This window comes from Syngnathoides biaculeatus, chromosome 20 (genome assembly GCF_019802595.1).
Source record: "Syngnathoides biaculeatus isolate LvHL_M chromosome 20, ASM1980259v1, whole genome shotgun sequence".
NCBI classification, from domain to species: Eukaryota; Metazoa; Chordata; class Actinopteri; order Syngnathiformes; family Syngnathidae; genus Syngnathoides; species Syngnathoides biaculeatus.
Genome location: NC_084659.1, coordinates 4,770,655 through 4,792,410, shown reverse-complemented (window position 1 = coordinate 4,792,410; position 21,756 = coordinate 4,770,655). Strand labels below are relative to the sequence as shown.

The 21,756-nt window shown below is 42.2% G+C and overlaps 1 protein-coding gene, 1 long non-coding RNA gene and 1 pseudogene across 3 annotated transcripts; 1 reads left to right on the top strand and 2 right to left on the bottom strand.

The window, feature by feature from the left end:
* Positions 1-11,394: 11,394 nt before the first annotated feature.
* The window catches only part of LOC133493373 (CASP8 and FADD-like apoptosis regulator), a 37,344-nt pseudogene continuing 26,982 nt past the window's right edge, over positions 11,395-21,756 (bottom strand).
* LOC133493374 (CASP8 and FADD-like apoptosis regulator) lies at positions 14,371-17,165 on the bottom strand. 2 transcript variants are annotated; one of them, XM_061806681.1, is made up of 5 exons: positions 16,978-17,165; positions 16,522-16,880; positions 15,210-15,315; positions 14,983-15,118; positions 14,371-14,588 (listed from the first exon to the last, which is right to left on the bottom strand). In XM_061806681.1, the coding sequence occupies exons 2-5, from the start codon at positions 16,863-16,865 to the stop codon at positions 14,386-14,388; spliced, it is 789 nt and encodes a 262-aa protein (XP_061662665.1). In that variant the 5' UTR covers positions 16,866-16,880; positions 16,978-17,165; the 3' UTR covers positions 14,371-14,385. The 2 variants fall into 2 exon arrangements, with proteins under 2 accessions (XP_061662665.1, XP_061662666.1); XM_061806682.1 differs by having other exon boundaries at positions 14,371-14,561.
* On the top strand, positions 18,196-21,515 carry LOC133493375 (uncharacterized). Its single transcript, XR_009792970.1, has 7 exons — positions 18,196-18,332; positions 18,452-18,497; positions 18,578-18,669; positions 19,382-19,473; positions 19,603-20,223; positions 20,795-20,896; positions 21,002-21,515. It is a non-coding gene; the product is annotated as an uncharacterized LOC133493375 (long non-coding RNA).

The following is a 21,756-nucleotide window of genomic DNA, read 5'->3' as shown; positions in this document are numbered from 1 at the left end:
AATTGCAACCAGTAGAAAGTAAAAGTTCAAGATCTGAGGGTCCTGATTTATGGCAGTTCTGCTCGCGTTGTTGTGATTGCACCTCATGTTGTGCCCTATGATAGAAAGGTTTGGCAAATGGGCTTTTGTTGTTCTTTCATCTGTCGTATTCACCGCTTTGGATATTTAGGCCTTTTGATGGAGTTGCATCCAGGCAATGGGTCTTAAGACATGAAGCTAAAATATCTCAGTTGGGAGGGAGTTAGACTGAAGATCTAAACGGCCCTGCTTCGAACCCTGGTTTCAGCATGGGGGCTTCATACTCTGAAAAGGAGCCCGGGAACACCCTGAAGTGGTTGCTTGCCAATCGCAGGGCACATGGAGACAAACAGTCACAATGACACCTCGAGGAAACATTAATGTTGCATGATTTGGGAATATGGGAGGAACCTGGAGTGCCAGGAAAGAAAAACCTACACATGCACGGGAAGAAAATGCAAACTCCAAACAGCCGAGCCTGGGATTGAACCCTGGTCCTCAGAAATGTGAGGCCAACGCTTTACAGCAGTGCCCACCGTGCCACCCAATTCATACATATGTCTGAATTTCCATACTTTTTAAATTTTGTTACAAACATTATTGTAGTCACAGGACAGTTATTGCAGCGTTAATATTTAATTGAAGAATATACTCATGACTCTAATTGTTCATAAATTAGAGTTTCAATGTTTATTTATGAAATAAAACAATATGATAATCTGGGGAGTGACATGAATGTTGCTTTTCATCACTATCCAAAAGCGGTTGGAATGGAATTCTGGATGAAATACTGATGAATATTTTTAGGAATGCAGTAAAATGTTGAGATGATTCACTTGATTATGATAATACAGATAAAACATTTCAGTTTCACTGGTGCTGGCTCAGCATCCTGCAGGGTTTCAGCCTTGTTGCCATAGTGACAGATTTAGAAAGACAACCTTGCCAGCTTTCAACAACTGTGATTGTATAGTGGTTAGTACTCTGTGTTGTGGCCGCAGCGACTCCGGGTCACGGCAGGGAGGAAGCTAATTTTTTTAGTCCTTATGGTTGATATTTGCATGAATCCCTTTAGAATTACAAAAATAAATGAACTAAAGACAATTATGGAAATAATTAATTGCCATCACAGTACGAATTCGAAATTGTAGCATGGAATTTTTTTCACACTGAAATCCAATGTAAAAAAAACGTGTGTATGTGATTTATTTGTGTGATACAGGCAAATAAGTATTTGAACACCTGTATCAGCTAGAATTCTGACTCTCAAAGACCTGTTCGGCCGCCTTTAAAAGTCCACCTCGTCATGTCGTTTGGTGCATAATGACATATTTCATGATTCAATTGATGCATCTCTGCTATGTAATTACTTTAAAATGGAAGATGCGGTTGATAAAGGAGTTCTCGAGGTATCAAGAAAAAATATATCTATTTGTGATCTAACCTTCAAAGAAGACATTTCAGGTGAACATACCGAAAACATCATTCTGAACTCGCTTTGATACCACGTGCAAAAAACACAACCGAGCTAGCCAGAAGTTGAACCTAGAATCTTCTGATCCGTAGTCAGACGCGTCATCCATTGCGCCACTAGCCCTTCACAAAACTGCCCCTTCTGCAAACCCATCAATACAATTTTCACTGTCCCACGCCCGCCAAATAACATCATCGAAAAAGGCGACTGAGGGGTTGATACCTGCTGTGACCTGGAATTAAACAAGGATTGCGTGGCAACAAAGCAGACAACTAACCACTACGCGATCACAGCTTTGTGGAAACTGCCACGAAAGTTGGACGTATAAAGCTGTTGGCTGCAGTGAGAATGCTTCATGATCCAGGACTGTCCCAATCGAGGGAATGCCAAGTCAGATTGTCTACTTGTGAGGATGCGGTGATTTCATTGGCACGGGCCAAGTTCGTCTCCGGGTCGTGACAGGCAAATTCTTCAACTTGTTTCGCCAAGTGATGATCAAGATTGACAATTTTATAGATTAACCTGTCCTATTGGCAAAAACATCGACTTCAGTATTATATATGGATACTCTATGCCAAGTGTCTCTAACGTTGTACCTTCATTTATGATCACCTTCTAAATGTTTAACGGTATCGGACAATGTCTGGGTGTCGTGCTAAAAGACGTATTTTTGTTTCGTCTCAATGGACTTAGCATTGAACAATGCTTTGTGTGACTGGCAATATGGTGACGTGAACAAAAGTAACATGTTTTTATGACGGCGTGAAAGTGGACAAGAGATATGACATGAGTCAGAGGGCTTAGGGTATAGCGCATTAGTTTCCATAGTGAAGTGGTTATCATGTTTGCGTCACATGCAACAGGTACCCGGTTCGAGACCGGGTGAGTACAGGCAGTGTTTTGTTGCTTGCTCGTAAGAGATCTGTTGTTGGAAGGAAGAAAAGAAGGAGGGAACACACAACAAAATGAGGAAGGAAGGGAACAGGAAATGATGAAGAGAGGGAAAAAACAGGGAGGAAGAGGAAAGACATAAGGAAGGAAGCAAAGAATGAATTGATGAAGAAAAACAAGGATAAAATGATGGGAAAAAGGTTGGAAGGAAGGAGGAAAAAACACTGGAACAAGGAAGGGAAGGAAGGAAGAAAGAAAACAAGGATTGGAGTTAGGAAGGAAGGAAGGATGGGGCAAACAAGGTAAGTGCTGCACTGGAAACTACCATGTTGTTTGACTGCAAAAAAAAAAAAAAAGAAACAAGTGTTCAGGTCTGACTTTCATTGGAAATTTAAGTTCAAGTGAAAAACAGAACTCAAAACAACACTAGAGGAATTAGTGTTGAGACACAAAAACAAAATCTTCTTCTTCTTTTTATTTCGGCTTGTCCAGTGATGGGTCTCCACAACGTGTCATCTTTCTCTATTTAAGCCCATCTCATACATCTCTCGTTCTAACCCCAAATGCCTTCCAGTCTTCCCTCACAACATCCCATCAACCTTTTCTTTGGTCTTCCTCTCACTCTTTTGCCTGGCAGCTCCATCCTAAGCACCCTTCTCCCAACATACTACACTCTCTCACCTCTGAACATGTCCAAAGCATCAAAATCTGCTCTCTCTCTCTCACCTGGTCTCCAAAACATCCAACTTTGGCTGTCCCTCTAATGAGCTCATTTCTAATCGTATCCATTCTACTCACTCCAAGCGAGAACCTCAGCATCTTCATTTCTGCTACCTCAAGTTCTGCTTCCTGTTTTTTCTTCGGGGCCACCGTCAGTAATCCGTACGCCATGGCCGGCCTCACCACTGTTTTATAAATTTTGCCCTTCATCCTGACGGATAATCTTCTGTCACATAGAACACCAGACCAACTGTTCCGCCCCACTTGGACCCATTTCCTCACTTCCTTACCACACTCTCCATTGCTCTGTATTGTTGACCGCAAGTATTTGAAGTCATCCACCTTCACTATCTCTTCTCCCTGGAGCTTCACTCTTCCTCGTCCGCCCCTCTCATTCACGCACATATATTCAGTTTTACTTCGGGTAATCTTTATTCCTCTCCTTTCCCGTACGTACCTCCTCTTCCCATCAACTCCATGATAAAATAATTTAAACACTGCACCTAAACATCAAGCCTTATTCTCATTCCACTTGCTCTCTTGGCTGCACAATATATCAACCTTTCTCCTAATCATCATGTCAACTAACTCCTGAGCTTTTCCCGTCATAGTCCCAACATTCAAAGTCCCTACATACAGCTGTAGGTTTTGTGCCTTCCCTTTCTTCTTCTTCTGACTAAGCCCCTTTCCTCCTCTTTTTTCTTCTTTTCTTCGACCTACATTATCTGAATTTCTACCTATGCCTTGTAGATTAACATTTATGTGTGCGGGTGTCAGAAGCCCGGGCCACGACCTAACTGTTGTAGAATTCGCATGATGAATGCTCATATATGTTTGGCACAGTTTTACACCGGATGCCCTTCCTGACGGAACCCTCTGCATTTATCCGGGCTTGGGACCGGCCGACAGGTAGCACAATAATGTGCTGCCCAATGGGTTGCAGATAATCAAAAAGAAGCAATCAAATAACCAAAGTCAGCCTACCTACTCTATGTAAAAGTTAAGGTCAAATGAAAGCAATTACAATAAACACAGAGAGCACATTAGGTACACAAATCACACACTACCTGTGTTAAAAATATAAAGGATATGGCGATTTAAAGGATAGGTGGATGGAGGGGATTCAAACCACAATGGCCCTCACTAGTAGTTGAGGCCCATTGTGGTTGAGTCGAGAATTGATGTTTGGTCCTCGTTGTGTACTCGACGCAGGCAATACGTTAGCGCGGTAGGCTAACTTGGGCTGAGCAGCTTCGATGCGAACGATACGAGATAAGATTTGTTAAATTTATTAAGTCCTCACAGCCCTCGTCGTATAAGTTATGAAGTTACTCACGTTCGCCGTTTCTTCAACATCCACGAATTGATCACAAACGCGTCTTGTTGTTAACAAGCTCAGGTAAGGAATATGAGGCTGATGAGCAAGTTTATGTTGGGGTTTCCACTTGCCCCACCTCTTTCAACTGTTTAACTGGAAAATGTTTAAATTGTGTTTTAGTCCTTTAAAGTGGTGATAGGAGAATTGTGTCGATGTTTGAAACTGTTCCCGGCTAAATTGGTGACTCAAATCCAGACCGAACTCAACGGTCGGATACGAAGTGCATTAAAAACAAAAACATAAAATATTAGTGGCAAAAAGCTGCCTGGACACTCAGTTTGCTTTTCCTTTCCTTTCTCTCGGTTTCCTGGTCCTCTTGCACTTGAGAGAGTCTGGCTGCAGGCCTCACCTCGCATCTCAAGTCTCATCCTGCAGACCCCCAACTGCCATCGTCAGGCAAAGTAGGATCATTTGAAAATTGTCTCCACTTCTGGGTCAACGTTTAAGGAATATTTTAGAGATCATCTTTCATTTCCAGTTTCAGCATTAAAGCCATTCATGTACAGCACTGCGCACTTCATTTACACACTCCTTTCATTCCGGTTGAAGTGTTTTGATCTTTTATTTATAAATCAACAACTACTTAAAAAGGGAAGAAGGGTAGAGGATGATGATGAAGATGATGATGATAATGATGATGATGAAAACTCTTCAATCAATCTACCGTTGATGTTTTCATGGCATGGAAGGAAACCGGAGTGGCTGGAGAAAACCCACACGGAGATCAAGCCAACTCTTTTTCATCTGTGGTTCTAAACCGCTGGGCCCCTGGGGAGAATATCGGCTTCTGTTGCCCAAGAAAGGGATACACTTTACTGGCATGTTAAATGTGCAATGCATTGTGGGTTTATTCTTCATAGTCGTTGTAGTCATTGTGTATGCTCTCACTCTTAATGGGGTGAAAAAGTGTGCATGTGTGAAAATAAAAGGAGTTCCGGTTTTGCACTCCCAATTATGGGTATAAATGATCCATTCATTTTCTAAGCCACTTATCCACAAAACGGTCACAGGAGTGCTGGAGCCCATCCCAGCTCACACCACACAAAAGACAGTACACACAATGAGCTGGTTGCCAGTCAGTCACTGGGGACATAATTGACACCATCACTGAGCAGGAATCAAACCGACGCTGCCCACACCAAAGTCAGGTGTGTGTGTACAACTAGACTAATTCTGACTTTCAGTCTCATCTGGTTTTTATTTAATTGTGTAAACGCACCTTCCCCCCACTGCATGTTTGCCTCTGTCAGTTGTGGCAAATTTTATTTTCCTGAGGGAATCCATTTTATACTTGTGTGAATCCAAATGTCTGACTTTTCTGGTTTGTGGTACTTTAAACACCATCCTGTAACAGAAATCTATATTTTTCAATTTCTATTTTACATTCATAGTGTTTAAGATGCCGAGGTCTTTGAACCTGGGACCTCTCGCACCCGAAGCAAGAAGCATGCCCCCACCTCGACTAACAAGACACAAGATGGACCTGTTGACATTTTTTTTTTTTTTTATCATGCCACTTGACCAGGATTGGACAACCCGTGGCTCTCGTGTCACATGCAGCTTTTTCGCACCGCCCTTGTGAAAATGAATACCAAACAATTCATGGATTATTTATTGTAAATTGAGCAACATTTCTTTCTTTTGTAGTTTCCTGAATGTTTTATTAGGATTACATTACATTATCATGGAGGTGTACTCTGGGGGGCTCTGGTACAGGGGGTTCTCAATTTATTATTTTTTTTTCTGGGGAACTTATAACAGGAAACAATTACACTCAGAACTCTTACACTCGGGAATCTCACAAACAAGAGAAAATATATCACATTGCAACAAATGAAAAGAATATAAAAAAAAAACTTGCATCAACTCACATAGCTATATTATAAAGGAGACACATTCACGGATGTTCATAGATTTCCCTTCACAATTACTGTCAAAACTCTGCAAGATCAAGAACACGGTCACCATGCAGCTTCTGGTAACTCTCATTCACACCGCACAATATAAATGGTCGCCCAACGACGCACACGGACCTCGACAACGTCTCCACTTCTCCAGCGAGCGAGTTTATGTTTGAAATTAATGAAACACATTCAACACCGTGCCTCTGTGACTACACCCGCTTTGCAAACGTTTTAAACTCACTGATATTCACATTCTACAACAAGACAATGAAAACAAGTGGAGGAGAACAAAATATGTAGCTTCCACCAGGAATCTCACAAGAGAAAGTATTTCTTCCCGGCACACATTAAGTGTGGCTTCAAAATAAAGCATGCAGCCTACTTCCTGTGTTTCTCAGATCTTCCACCAACAATTCAACGGCATTTTCCCCCTACAATGAACATTTTTAAACACACAATAACGTTGAAAAGAATGAAAAAGTATAAATAACAGAGAAAGTGCTGGCTTTCAAAATAAAAGTGGAGTCAAAATAAAAGTCTACATCCTGTTCCTATTATCGCACAACAGCATCACACCATTACATAACCTCAATAGGAGGGTATATAATTGGCAACCAAGACAAGTCTCTGACTTGCCTGACCAGTGAATCAGTGTCAAAAAAAGCATGCACTGTATTTGTCATTCAAGTCAGGAGTGGGCAATTTTCTCCCATCTTTGAGGGGAGGTTTTTTTTACTCATGAGATGATCAAACCCCTCAATTCAGGCAGTCTCTGAACAAAACAGCAGGAAGGGGGCATCCAGAGTTGAACTGGAGACCTTTTTGGCTGCAGTCAAATGCGCTACCACTGAGCTATACCCAAATGTCTTCCTGCTACCTCTTAGTTCTGTAGACAATTCAAAATTTATTATTTATTCCAGTTGTGAAATTTGAATGATTGAGAATACATGAATACAAACATCAATGGTGACATTTTGAATGATGACAAACTTAGAACAAGTGGACATTTGGATTTTCACCCAATAACTTCGAGTTTACACCTAAGTGACAAATGAAACATTCCTGACAAAAGCAGAAGTCAGTAAAATGCTTGACCAGTCAGCTCCAAACCCATGATATGTACTTTCCAGTGGAATGGGATGTGAATTTAAAGCTGAACCTTTGATATCAATCAGATTGCCAAAGAAATGACCCAGATGTGATTTGAAAACACAACCTTCTGATCTGGAGTCAGAGGCGCTACCGTTGCGCCATAGAGTCAATGACAACAATCTTCTGTAGAGGTGTAAGCTCATAATTAGGGTATATAGTTGGCAACCAATGCAAGTCACTGACATGCCCGACTGGTGAATTCGTGTCAACAAAGCTTGAACAGTATTTGTTTTACAAGTCAGGGGTGGGCAATTTTCTCCCATTTTTGAGGGGAGTTTTTTTGCCCATGAGATGATCAAAACCTTGATTTCATGCAGTTTCTGAACAAAACTTTGGAGGTTCAGCATCTCTGTGCTTCATGGAGATATTTGTGGAAGAGTGTCTGACACCACCATCATGCTCCCTGCATTCAATCTCCATTGTGCGGGTCGTGTCGCTCAGCTAACATGGAAAACGAAAGGCAATGGAATATGCTTGTATATCAACGAGAAATGGCGCACGAACGTTACAAAGCCCAGCACACAGTGCGGTCTGCTTTTAGAGTTGCTGGTTTTGAACTGTAAGCCGTTTTATTCACCACGTGAGTTCCTCATAAGTTTGTCACGCATGTTTGCAAATGTGCAGAAATCAGAAAATGAAAAAAAGCAGCAACAGATGTGCTTGTTGTGGCTGAGTGGTTCAGGCGATGGGCTTGAAATCCATGGGGGTCTCCCTGTGTAGGTTTGAATCCTGCCAAAAAAGCAATCATAACGCTTTGGTTTTAGATTAGTCCGGGTCAGTGGTGTGTTCTGGGAGAAGATTTGCCTGTTACGATGCAGTATCAACAAATACATTCTAGCATCACTGCCACTGTATATTTGCATGATAAAATGCAGCAAATATAAATACAAATACAGCAGCATCAAGGGGATACAACACAATTCAGTGATTGTACCAGACAATCAAACATTAGAAGAAAACGCACCAACAAGAATATGCAAGACAATCTGACAAAACAATACAATCTCGAACAATACACACCATGATAATGATTACGATCGAGGCAACATGATAGGGACAATCTGACAATCCAGCCTTATAAAAAACAAAACAAAACAATACACAACACAGGATGTTGCACAAACAGATACTAGAAAACAATATGTGATACAAGTCTACACTGTGTGTGTGTGGGCCACACACCCGTGTTGTGTTTATCAAAACGACCTGGAGGAGAGAATCTGACCACAAACTGAGCAGGGAAAAGTTTTCTCTTCAGTAAATCTTCTCATTTCATTTGCTTTTTTCCCTCACAGAGAAAATTGACAGTATGACATGTTATATCACGTCTGGACTTGGTTTCATGTCATTATCAGAGAGGAGAGTGTCACATTATGTCATCACTATCTGATATTGGAGCTGCTCGTGATCCTCCACATTCCCTCAGCTTTGCAGTTTTTCACTTTGGTCATATTTCTTGGTCCACATTTGCTTGAAGTTGAGAGCTTTTTCTTCATGGAAGCTTCCCAATGGTTGAAAGACATTCATTTATTTTTTATTGCGAAAATGGATTTGATATACTGTAGAAGCAAATTGAGTCATACTCACTGTTTTAACAGGTGTTATTTATCAAAGATTGGTGGAACGGTGTCTCAGTTGGTAAAGCATTGGCCTCACAGTTCTGAGGTCCCGGATTTAGTCCCGGACCCGCCTGTGTGGAGTTTGCATGTTCTCTGTTTGCTTCTATGTGCCCTGTGATTGGCTGGCGACCAGTTGAGGGTGTACTCTGGCTCCTTCCTGAAAATTGCTGGGATTGGCTGCAGCAATAATCCCGTGACCCGTGTGAGCATAAGCGGCTCAGAAAATGGATGGATGGATATACTTTGAATGGCTACTTCAAGAAATATTTAAGTTGTTAAAAGGTGAACTTGAATGAAATTAGAAATTAGAGCTCTACGTGTTGCGCTGTATTTTTTCATACAGATATTTTTCAAGGTGAACATTTATTGGATAGAAAAAACATGTTTTTTACATGTTGGATTTCAATTCAAAAATCCATGTTAAAAATTCGAGTTCATACTGGCAACGAATTACTTCCATATTCGTGTTATGTTCATTTATTTTTGTAATCTTAAAGACTTTTTGGTTTGTTTTGTGTTTTCTTGAGGTTAAAATATTTCCCGATTTGTTATTTTTTTACTCTTTCAAGCCACTACAGGAAACAAACGTAATTCGACTGAGTGATGCGGTTTGCTAGTCCTGCTGATTGACGTCACGTGAGCAACAGTTTCCGTTGTGTAGAACTGGAGTTGTGATATTCGCCTGATCCGTGTGAGGTTCCTTCTTCGACACATGGCCACTTGGCCTGCTTTCTAATAAGAAGAACCCCACGAAAGGCAAAAGTTAACATTAATTAACTCCGCGTTGGGGAATCGAACCCCGGTCTTCCACACGACATGCGGAGATAATGTCCACTCTACTAACGAGGAGACAACTACACTTGTTTCCCGGGAAGAGATGGTCTTTGCCAGAGTGGGGTGCTGGTGTGGAAATCAAGAGTTGAGAAATGAGAGCTCTACGTCTTACGTTGTATTTTTTCATACAGATATTTTTTAGGGGGAGTATTTAAGCAGGAAGTGACGGACATGTCAGGACCGCCCTCAAGTGGACTCGTTTGTTTCTATTAGTTCTACCTCCGGGAAGGTAGCTCGTTGTTCCTTCGTGGTCGCCAAAATGCCGGCTCATTGCATTGCTGGACATTGCTTGAACCCTCGGGAGGATGGATGTACCCTTCATAAGTTTGCAAGATACCCAGTTCGTCGTGAAAAATGGATTGCACGGGTGCAAAGGATGATAGCTTCGTGGGTTCCAAATAACAGGTAGGTGTGTTTACAGCTACTAAAAAAGATAATAGTTTGGGGCAGACCACGTAATCCGTCTCTCATAATGTAACAAAAGGTCCGCGTCATATGACAGGGGTGCTAAATGTGTCGATGGGCGCGTCGGACGGCGTCGGGCTCACCGGCGAAGGCTGCTGCGTCGGCTCGCGGACGCTGCCGACAATGGCGCACTCAGCCGCATGCGACGACAACACCGTGAAGCAGCCCGGCTCCACTCCGTGACAAGCCACCTCGGCGCCAAAAATGAGCAACCCTGGCCGAGGCGCCGTGTCTGCCGGTCATGGCTTCGGTGAAGGCTGCGCGTCGGGCTCGCGGACGGCGGCGGCTCTGAACAACGCAGCCGGCAATGGCGCACTCAGCCGCGTGCGACAATACCGTAAAGCACCCCGGCTCGGCGGTGTTGTTCATCGTGGACGGCGGCTATGAACAATGCCGTAAAGTGGCCCAGCTCGGCGCCATGATAAGCCACCTCGGCGCCGAAAATGAGCCACTGCAGCCGACAAGGCAAAGCCGGCTGAGCTCGTCGCGGCACCGGGCCGTGATGGCTCATCTCCGCCGCGGATGTGGATCGGATGGGGAGGCGGTTTGGCCGTGATTGCATATCATCTGAATATAAACAATAGGGTAATATTGCCCCAGTAACTTCACTTGGTTGTGTGGTCTTCTCCTTTTCAAAAAGAGCTTCCGTGTCAGAAGAGGCGTGTTCATCTCCCATAGTCGGGTCCATCGCGTGTTTTCAATGGCGAGTGTCCGGTTGACGTCACGGGTCGAGGATGCAGCCAACACGGCAACCACTTGTCTGTCGTCGAATGGAACTTCTCCAACTTCGCGCATGGATGAGGCGCTCTCATTTATTTTTTCGTATAGACATTGAAGTGAATAATGTTATATGTATTTTTCATGACAATATCCGTTTTAGAATGTTTATAGGAATTATTTTTGCATTGCAAACACTTCAAGGTAAATACACGTGGTAAATATAAAACATACAAGATACAATGTAAAAAAGCTTATGTGAATACAGTAGTATAGTAAGTGAATTGAAGTCCAAATACTGACAGCTATTAAAAAACAGGCAAGTCGTCAGACATCTATAAATAAAGGTCTTTTCTCAAAGTGTTTTTCAGGTCAATGTGGTATTGATCCTCAGGATGCCGGCTGTTGTGCTCCAATATTGCACCGTTCACCTCCATGTGAAGATGGACCAGATGTCGGCTCCTGTAAGAATACAAAACGCTTGGCTAGGACTGAAAAGTCGCCAAAAAATAAAAATAAAAGAAGTTATGGAAGTTTGCATTAATTGGCTTTCGCTTGAAATTTCAGGATGAACGTACCTGTGACCTTTATTTAACCTCACAGTTCTGAGGACCCGCGTTCGATCCCGACCCCACCTGTGTGGAGTTTGCATGTTCTCCCCGTGCCTGCGTAAGTTTCCTCCGGGCATTCCGGTTTCCTCCCACATCCCAAAAACATGCAACATTAATTGGACACTCTAAATTGCCCCAAGTTGTGATTGTGAGTGCGGCTGTTGTCTGTCTCTATGTGCCCTGTAATTGGCTGGCAACCAGTTCAGGGTGTACCCCGCCTCCTGCCCGTTGACAGCTGGGATAGGCTCCAATACTCCCCGCTACCCTTGTGAGGATAAGCAGTTAGGGAAATGGATGGATGGACAAAAGTAGTGCTAAGCCTCCATCGTAGAGTATCTTGGTGCCGAGTGAATTGAGGAACTTCATTTGGAAGCAGTGCTTTGGCTTGTTGTGTACTCTAAAGCCAAGTCTAAACTTTTATGCAAGGGATGTAAAACTCATTTTTGTCGTGGGCCACATCGTAAACGACGATAAACATCTTTAACTGTCTCATCATATTTACACATGAAATTTATGAACTAGTTTTGGAATCTGAAATCAAGGCTAATTGGTTTTTCCCAACGACTGTTTGGTCACACAAAAATGCTTGTAATATCTCAACGTTATCATTTATGACGTGACAATTGAGAATTTTGGTACGGGTTTGGGACAAAAAAAAAAAAAAAAATCATGGAAGTCTATTAATATGATTTGCCTCTGCGGGCCACGTAAAATCATGCAGCGGGCCAGATCTGGCCCCTGGGCCTAGAGTTTGACACCCGTGCATTATGAGGATGTATCAATCCCGTACTGCGTATTACCGGCGGGTTGGAACAGACACAGAGAAACTGGAAGATTCACAGAAAGACATTAAAGATGACATCTTTGAAAATTCTGAAAAAGGTAAATAAATCCAAAAACAGAACCACTGGATGTGCGTTCCAAAGCGGAGAGAAGGTCAAATAAAGTTCAATTGTGAAGGTTCAACTGATACTTGGGCTCATAACATTTCAAGCGCTAGCCGTCACTTTTCCAAGGTAGCGTGTGCGCACGTACCTTCCCTGGCTTCTGCCCAAGGCGTCCGTCAAAGCCTTGAGGTAAACGGAACGGTGTCGGCCTCGCTGCAGTTGATGCTCTCCGGTCAAGCAGTGACTCCAGAGCACGTCCGCATCTGACGGGAGACAATCGGGTCTCAGCTGACCGGCGCCACCGTCCGTCTCCCAGCCATCATCCCAGCGGTTCTCCACAGCGCAGGGTTGGAACTCCGACACAGTGTAGCTCTGGACGAAGAACAGTTTTGGCTTGCCGACCAGCGCCGGACAGGCGTCGCCGTTGAAAAAGCGGCGGACATCTTCCAGACGGAGGCCTTCGCAGTTCATGTCCGTGGCCTGGAGGCGATTGTCGATCGCCCGGCTGATGATGCAGCAGACGAAGCAGTCGCCACTGCGGTCCGGACTCCTTTGGAAGACCTGAGCGTTGAGACCATCTCGACCAGGTTTAGCCATTTATGCAGGGTCACATTGACGTGCAGTGACTTAAATGCGTGCGCCATCATCTCTGAAGGGAAAAAAAAAAAAAAGAATGATTTGGATCAGCCAACCTTTGAAAATCCTCGATCCGTCAACCACTTGAATTTTTCGTCTTAGAAAGACATTTTAAAAAGGTGCGTGCTATGAACTTTGGTAGGAATCTTGTCAGGTGTCCCAATCAATCAATAGCCTTTATTGTCATTATATGCCGCGCATACAATGAAATTATGAGTGTGCATCTCCACAAGGCGCAATAAAATGGAATTTAAAAAAAACAAAAAAAACAAAAGGTACAGTTGCGGCTGAAATAAATGCACCAAAGTGCAGTTGCAAAATACTACATTAAATTGTTGTGATGTACTTATTTGAGTATAAATCTTACCTGGCAAGGGTGACGCACCACTTCCTCGGGTACTGCTGGCGCATTGACTGAAATGAGATGGAAAATACACGATAAGTCACTACAACGGGGCAAGAAGACAAAAAATGTTCAAATCAGTTATCCTTTTACCCGTTGACTATTACTAGTTTCATTTCAATTTGGGATGAGTACGGTACGTGAATGTGATTGCATTTCTTCAAATACTGTCCACACTCCAATATAATATGTGGGTTGTTTTCACGCGAAGTCACCCGCTGTGCTGCCTCGAACGGTGGCCATTTTCGACCCCTGAGCTCCCGTTACTCATACATAGGCAGGGTAGACAACATTATGTTTCTAACCGCATTTATTGAAGACGCAACAGACAGCACGTCAAGCCCAGACTGACTATTTGGCGACCTGGCCTCATTAGACTCAGCACTGTTACAAAGGGGCAGTATTGTGCCTTGGTCTTTTACTCTATGTGACACTGACCTGTATGCTAACACGGAAACTAAAGCCGGTAAAACTGTCAAAGGCATAAAGTAAAACTTGTATATTAGTTCACCACGAGCAAAGCGAAATGTTTCTTTAAAATTAGATCACAATGGCAGAAAGACAAAAGAATAAACAAATCCAGTATTTCACAAAATTCATGAATCTTTCAAGTGACTAACAAAAAACGATCATAACTGTAATGTTGGCCTTCTGAAATGAGTATCGATTAAGCTTGTTAGCTTAGCTCGGCAACACATCGGCACGATGGAGGTTGAAGCCAGGCGGCATGATAGCGGCGTCGGGGAATCGTCCACAAAGCCAAGTCTCCGTGAAGCACAGAGCCGCAGAATGTTGAATGTCTTTCGTCGACGATGTCCACACTTACGAAGACTTGTGTCCAGGATCGCGAGGCTTTGAAGAGCACACCGACGACAAACTCTGGAAAAAGCTTCAGCGAACTGGTCAGAGTTGTCGAAAAATAAGTCAGAAGAAGGCTCTCTGATGGTTAGCAAGTCCTCTCTTGTGTACTTGAGTCCCGAGATGCCCGTGAAACACCAAAACACAAACGGTAACGGAGAGCATTCCGGAGACTTCCACACTCAGTACGCGTTAGGTAGAGAGGTTAAATGGCGGCGCGCAGCGGTGTGTGGGTAATTCCGCAAAAAATGTGACGTCAGTGAAAACAACCCATCATGACCCATCATCAATCGGTGAGTGTATAACATCAAGCATTTTAAGGATTAAAAGGATTGTGGTGAAATTGTGCAATTTTTGCAAAATTGTGTCATTCAGTTGGTTCTACTTGTACTAAATCAGTATTGCACACACTCACCTGACATCTTGTACACCTTGAGCTTTTTGGCCAGGTCTACCCTGCCGATGTCCATTAAACATTCCTCCAAAAGGTCCACCCTTGTAGGGGAAACCTTGCCCACGTGCTCGAGTTCGATAACCAAGTCCAGGAAATCCTGCAGGGCAAGAAAACAACGGGAAGTGAGCAACGACTTCAAAATTTCAACCGGCAACAATAAAACGCCCCCCACCGGCACAATTTCCTACCTTCGCAGTTTCGATTTTCTTACGCGGTAGCATGTGAGCCAGCAGAAACTTCACACTGCTCACATCATCCTTGGCCATGTCCTCGCTGATGTGAGCCATCAGAACTCTGCGAGAGGAAGCAAGATGGAAATTAGGAATTGCAAATTTGTGACATACAAAAACTTGAACATTAAAAGAAGAAAAGGGCATTTTTAATGGCTTGTAGGCAAATATTTGAGTCTCTATATTTGTGGAGATTCTGGCTACTCACTGAATGTGAAAATACAACCAGAAACATCTTTATTTTGCCAACTATGTCAAAAACACGTGAGGCAGAATGGGGACATCGAGGTCTGGGCCCACCACTTTGTTGGTCTTTTATTTGAAGATGCGTCAATATGGAAGTAAATACGTGCCACCAAAATTTGAATTTAAAAATGCCGTTGTAAAATTCACAGTTACTTCAAAGTGATCACATTTTCAAGAGCTGTATTTCAGTTTAACATTCCATTGCAAATAATTCGCCATATGAAAAAAAATTCAACCTTTAAAATTGAAACAATATTTTGATTCTCCTTAGATTCATGTGGGTATGATTTGCTTTCTGAAATTCACAGTCTGAATTCACTTATAAGAAAGCAGGGTTACTTTAGGTCAGAACCCAAAACTCAGCCAGATGAATTTCAGACACCGAATTGTAGCCAGTTGAATTTAGGTAATTTTGTATTTAATAAGCTATTGCTAACATGTGTTTTATGTTTTGGGGACAAAAGATGGGATTCAGTCCTGTGCGAAATCTGGCACTTTTACGGTTTAATAATGTACTTTAATTTGTTATATTTAGGTGAAGTGTCTCAACCAAATCAAAAATATGTTGAGAGCTGTTGCACCCCATCATTATGCAATTGTGGCAGCACAGTGCTTGACATAACCGTCCTGACAACAAGTTTCTTTGATTATTACTTGCAATCTAGGCCAGTAATCCAGAGGAACCGCTTTCAAATGAGGGCTGAAGCCAAAAAACGTATGCATTTCAGTATTTAGAATGTGGGAGTAACAGGGATGGAGTATAGCTCGGGGAGAAAGTGAAACTCCACATTCTCGGGTCAGTAAATCAATCAGAACTGGACTCTTCTGATCATCTTAAAAGATGTTCCGCCTGTCATAAAAGAAGTTAGAATCAATTCTTGCAACGTGAAACGTGTGAAAAACTCAACTACTTATGTTCCAAGTCCGGTGCTTTTTTTACCTTTAATTTGACCCGAACAGTTAAAACACAGTAACTTTTTTTTTTTTTTAAACAGTGAGACTAAAATAATAAAATGGCACTCACCTGAATCTGGGTAGAACCTGCTCGGATCTCAAAGCTCTCTCCACATCGTCCCGGCTGAACCCAAACACCTGCCTGAGGATGTCATATCTCCCCAAATGTAGCATGAGCTCAGCCAAAAACAGACGCCCTTTGTCGTCACTCTTGACTTTGGACTTAAGAGTCTCCTTTATATGCGCGGCTGTATTGCCTGTGTCCGAAATCTCGCACAAGTAGAGAATCTTGGAGCGTTCGTAGCTGCCGAGGGCTTCTGAGATTTGGTGTATAGCACGAAGCATTTCTGGATCAGGAACTGCCATCGATGCACGAAGTGGCTCGTAGCGTTGGTTTTGACGATAAACATCCATTCTCGCACCTGGGAACTTGCAAAAAAAAAACACACATACGTATAGTTCATTTAAGTTCTGTACATTTCAAAACATACAACTTTGAATAGAAAAGGAACAGACCGTAACTTACTTGTAAAGTCCTAGCGCCTGCGAGTCATTAACGAGGAACTTCCATTTACGTAACTTAAAAAAAGTGAGCCCTCTACTCACTACTCGTCGAAATACTTCGCTTGGATTTCCAGCGTGAAACACTGAGAATGCTGTTACAAAAAAAATACAGTAACAACTGGACAAGGTTCTGCCGTGAAAGAGTGCAAAACTCGAAATGGGATCAAGACGTCTTGGGCAAACTATTTAACCGAATTTGGAAACCTTTGGTCTTCGTTCAGTTGCTGGCGGTTGATAATCCAACTTAATGGTGCACTATCGCCACCTTCTGCTCCGGAGACTGTACTACTGAGCGCTGTCCGCCCCGATTATATCTTTTATGAGAATTTAATATCTGGGGTCACCAATTTTTTTTCAATTTGGTGCTTCTTCTTTGGGTATTAATTAATCCACGGGGATATTAGGTGGATAAAATTTAGGAAATAAAAATAAATCATCTCCGTGAAGACAGATTGCGAGAAAGGATTTTCCAAAACAATTATCAACGGTGATTTTTTTTTTTTCCATGATATTGACGGAGTAATGTTATGTGGGTGAATTCTTTAATTACTTCTGTGGAAGTAGACAAGTGCCACCGGGATTTGAATTTGAAATAGGATTTGAAATTCAAATGAAATTGAAATGTTACGTGGATTTGAAATTGAAATAGGATTTGAATTTGAAATGTTCAATTGAATAATTCGCTGTCTGAAATTCAACTTCGTTGTTAAAATTCAGTTCCGTTGTAAAAATTCACTGTCGCTCTGAAAAGACGAACAGACATTTGCAAAGGATTTCAGAACCCAACACCCAGCAGCCAGCCAATCCTGTTACGTTTTCTTAGTCACGTGACATCTCTATGGCGGTCATGGGAGACAACGCTCCACAGCCAATCCAGTTACGCTTTCGTAGTGACGTAACCGTGACGTTCATCCACAGAGGGGCGGGGGAAAAAAGAAGCACCAAAACAAAAACAAACAAAAAAACATCTCAGTGGAGGTCATGGACGCTCACGCGAGCGAACACAACGGTGAGTTCACTGCTTGTATTTTCCTGTAGTATGTTGTTAAAACGCAGTGTAACACCTTACAACCGAAAATTTGGCAACGGAGCTATACGGAGTTATTTACCGAATGGTGAAGGCTCTTCTGCAAGCCTGAGGACTGAGGGTGCAGGATGATAGAGTCAGGGCGGCCATGCGTCGTGTAGACACCGTTGGGATGGCATCACGTTTGGTCCAGTTTGGATGCGTAACTCGACGGACGCTGTTGTCCCGCTTCAACACAGCTGGACATAAGCAGTGCCTAATGAGTCGGCTTCTGCTGACATTCTGCTCAAGTAAATCATGTATTTCAAAATATGCAGGAGGATGCCCCTTGAGGACTGTATTTGGACATATCAAACCATTTTTGTGACCAGGTTTAGTGATAATGATTGAATATTTTATGTTTTTTCAGGTACAACATTGTTATCTTTGGTGGCATTGATGGTTTTTCTCGAAAGGTGCTGTAACCTCCATAAATGCACATGTGTGGTTTAATAAGATATGTATTTTACTTCTGTACTTGTGCTGTGTTGTGCAGATAATGTGTCTTGGTGCAGCTTCCAACAACCTGGCATCTACCACACTGGCTTTCTTTCAGGGTTGAGTGGAGGAATTTGGTTTCCCCCTCAGGTAAAGGCTTTCAGTCCATTTTCATCTGAAATTAAATGAAGATAAAACAGAAATTTTTGCCAAGGATGAAAGATTACAAGTCAGCATTCAACTTCATGCAATAATATAAATTAGCAGCAGGCAAGTTAGAAATCTGGGGGTGGTTCTGGACTCAGACCTGAATTTTAACCGTCACATTAGTATTAAGGTCAGCCTAATCCCACCTGAAAAACATATCAAGGGTTAGGGGACTGATGTCTCAGCAGGATTTACAAAAACATGTCTGCTCTTTTATTTTCAGTACACTACAACAGCAACATGGTTTCATACTGTAAGTCCAAATCGCTGCAGTTTGTTCAGAACACTGGCTTCCTCTCTGTCGTAGAATAGATTGGAAAATTTAGCTGTTGGTTTATACATTTCTGAAAGGGTGAGGGCCAAAATACATTTATGAACCAACTGGAATCCAAAGGTCATCAGGGTCATCCTTACTCTCTGCATTCAGAGTTCGAATCAGAGCGAGACAGCATTCAATTTATATGCTTGTCACCTGTGAAATTTAGTCCATGATCGATCATGATCCTTTATCTATCTCCAAAATATGTTTTAGGTTGGAAATATTTTTTTTTTAGCTCGATTCAAATTTCTCATCAATGCAGTGCTGTACTTTTATGTAATTGTGGAAATTTTTAATCCGTTCCATATTTTGTTTTGATGGTACGTGCTGATCAAGGGGTGGAAAACGTGGAGGTTGCATGTGTCATGTTTATGGTTCGTGGGACAAGAAGAAGCAGCTTCATATCTGGAAAGTGTTCTCAATCAAAGGTTTGTTGATATTAAAACTTCATAAAATGTGATGTTTGTAGTCTATAGCTATATCATCTTAGTGTGATCTTCAACATAATGACATTCAAAGGGCATTTTAACTATTTGTTTATTACTCTGTAATTCAAGGATAGAGCGACTGTGGAGAGACCTGTGGGCACCTGTGACATGCATTTATGATGATGTGCTTCACTACCTTGAAGGGGAGGCGTACCTCAACATTTCAAATGTTGCACACCTCTTCTGGTGCCATTATGGCTTCCTGCCACGGCTGCAGGATGATCTGGATACTTTCCGCAGTGGCTATTCATCCACTTCGAACTGAAAGTAACATATCTCCTAACCAGCACTGGGTTTTTGGTCGGAACCGTCACTCAATTGACCCCTCCGTGGATATTGCGCAATCCGCGTCACTGACCAATCAGAGGCCAGAGATCTGCATAAACCAAAGCCCGTTTTTGCTCCCGCCATTTTCTCAGACAACATTGCATTGTCCAGTATAGGTTTTGTTAGTGTTTTATCGCGTATTTGAGTTATTTAACAAAAAATATGGTTAAGAGGTGTGGTCACGGACTTTGTAATCGTGACGACAGGTACCCTGAAAGGCTAGTTGGTGGAGTTCGATTCGTACCCTTTCCAAAACCGAAGACCGAGTCCGAAAATTGCCTTCGATGGATCAAACTTTGTGGAAGACCGCATCATCAACTAAATCCATCTAAAATAAACCGGAACAGATATGTTTGCACGAAGGTATGCCCTATATTTGATTTTCAATACATGTCTCGTATAAATGAATTTGAAGTTCTTCGCTAGCATAACACTGCTGCGTGTGAACGATTGACACACTTATTCTTTGTTGAGCGATATTTAGCGATGATCGGACTGCACAAATGTGTCGCTTTCTTGCTGGCTCGCGGTCGAAGCTTAACCAAACTGTGTTTGCATGAAGATATGCCCTAAATTTGATTTTAAATACACGTCTCGTATAAATGAATGAGACGTTCTTCGCTAATATAACACCGCTACGTGTGATCGATTGACACACTTATTCTTTGTTGAGCGATATTTAGCGATGATCGGACTGCACAAACGTGTCGCTTTCTTGCTGGCTCGCGGTCGAAGCTTAACCAGACTGTGTTTGCACGAAGATATGCCCTAAATTTGATTTTAAATACACGTCTCGTATAAATGAATGAGATGTTCTTTGCTAGCATAACATTGCTACGTGTGAATGATTGAATGAAATCAGAAGCATGGAGTCTGTCTCAGTTCAGAATGTATAGTATTGTATTTGCCATTTTTACTGTTTGTCTTACGTCAGCGCACGTGGCGTGACGTCACTTCAGGAGGCGTGGTTAAGTGCCCTGTACGGAGGGGTCAATTCCTGAACCTCCCAGTTCCTTGAGAGAGATATATTTTAATTGTACAATTGCATTTGTTTTTTTCAACTCATTTACATAATAGTAACCTACAATATTATGACAAATGAAATTATGAGTTCGCTCCCACCCTTCCTTGTTTTTTACAGGGTGTACAGATTCCAGACATCGAATGGGAAGACAGCGGGCTTCCTCTGCAGGATGTGTCAAGTGTCACTGTGCCGAACTCCAATTTGGAACTGACTTATGAACATATGTCAGCTTTAAGGGATGCAGTCAACCCCAGAGCTACATTTCAGTCTTTTGGCTGTGAAATTTACATTGCTGCAGTTCAGTTTTGTGAAGTTTTTTATCCTTTAAAAGTTGCTCCTGCAGGAACCACTTCCTGGAAGGTACAATTGTCCATTTTTTTAGAACTTCCAATTCATCTTACATTAGAAGAATCAGAATACATTGTTAGTTTGACTTTTGTGTTATATTTTCAAATGCACTACAAAGTTATGTTAACACTAACAGTGAATCGTTTCATGAAAACAAATTTCAATGGCATATTTTGAACTGCCATTAACTGAATCAGTGCAGTGTAATGCCAATAACTCCTCTGAACATTGTCATGTTATGTTGTCATGTGTAAATGAGTTCAACATTAAACAATATATGAAGCACTTGTGATCTGAGAAACAGACACTTTTATTTCTCTAAATCTCAACAACACAACAGTTTCATTGTAACGCAGCTGTTTTTCATAAAAAAATGTTCACATTGCAACTGCCTAAAAAAGCATAACATGTTTCAACAGGAAGGTTGATTCAGAGCAAACCAAAACCAGTTTGGCAAGAGGAAATACAGGCGACAAAATCATCTTTAAAAGACTTGTTGTCCTTGAAATGACGTCATGAAATGA

Bases quoted from the DNA above. Each gene is read 5' to 3' on its own strand.
- LOC133493374 (XM_061806681.1), bottom strand. From the start codon at position 16,865: ATGGATGTTTATCGTCAAAACCAACGCTACGAGCCACTTCGTGCATCG. The intron at 15,119-15,209 runs GTAGGAAATTGT...CTTGCCCTGCAG, and splicing joins AGAAAATCGAAACTGCGAAG to GATTTCCTGGACTTGGTTAT. The intron at 14,589-14,982 runs GTGAGTGTGTGC...AGCTTTTTCCAG, and splicing joins CAAGGTGTACAAGATGTCAG to AGTTTGTCGTCGGTGTGCTC.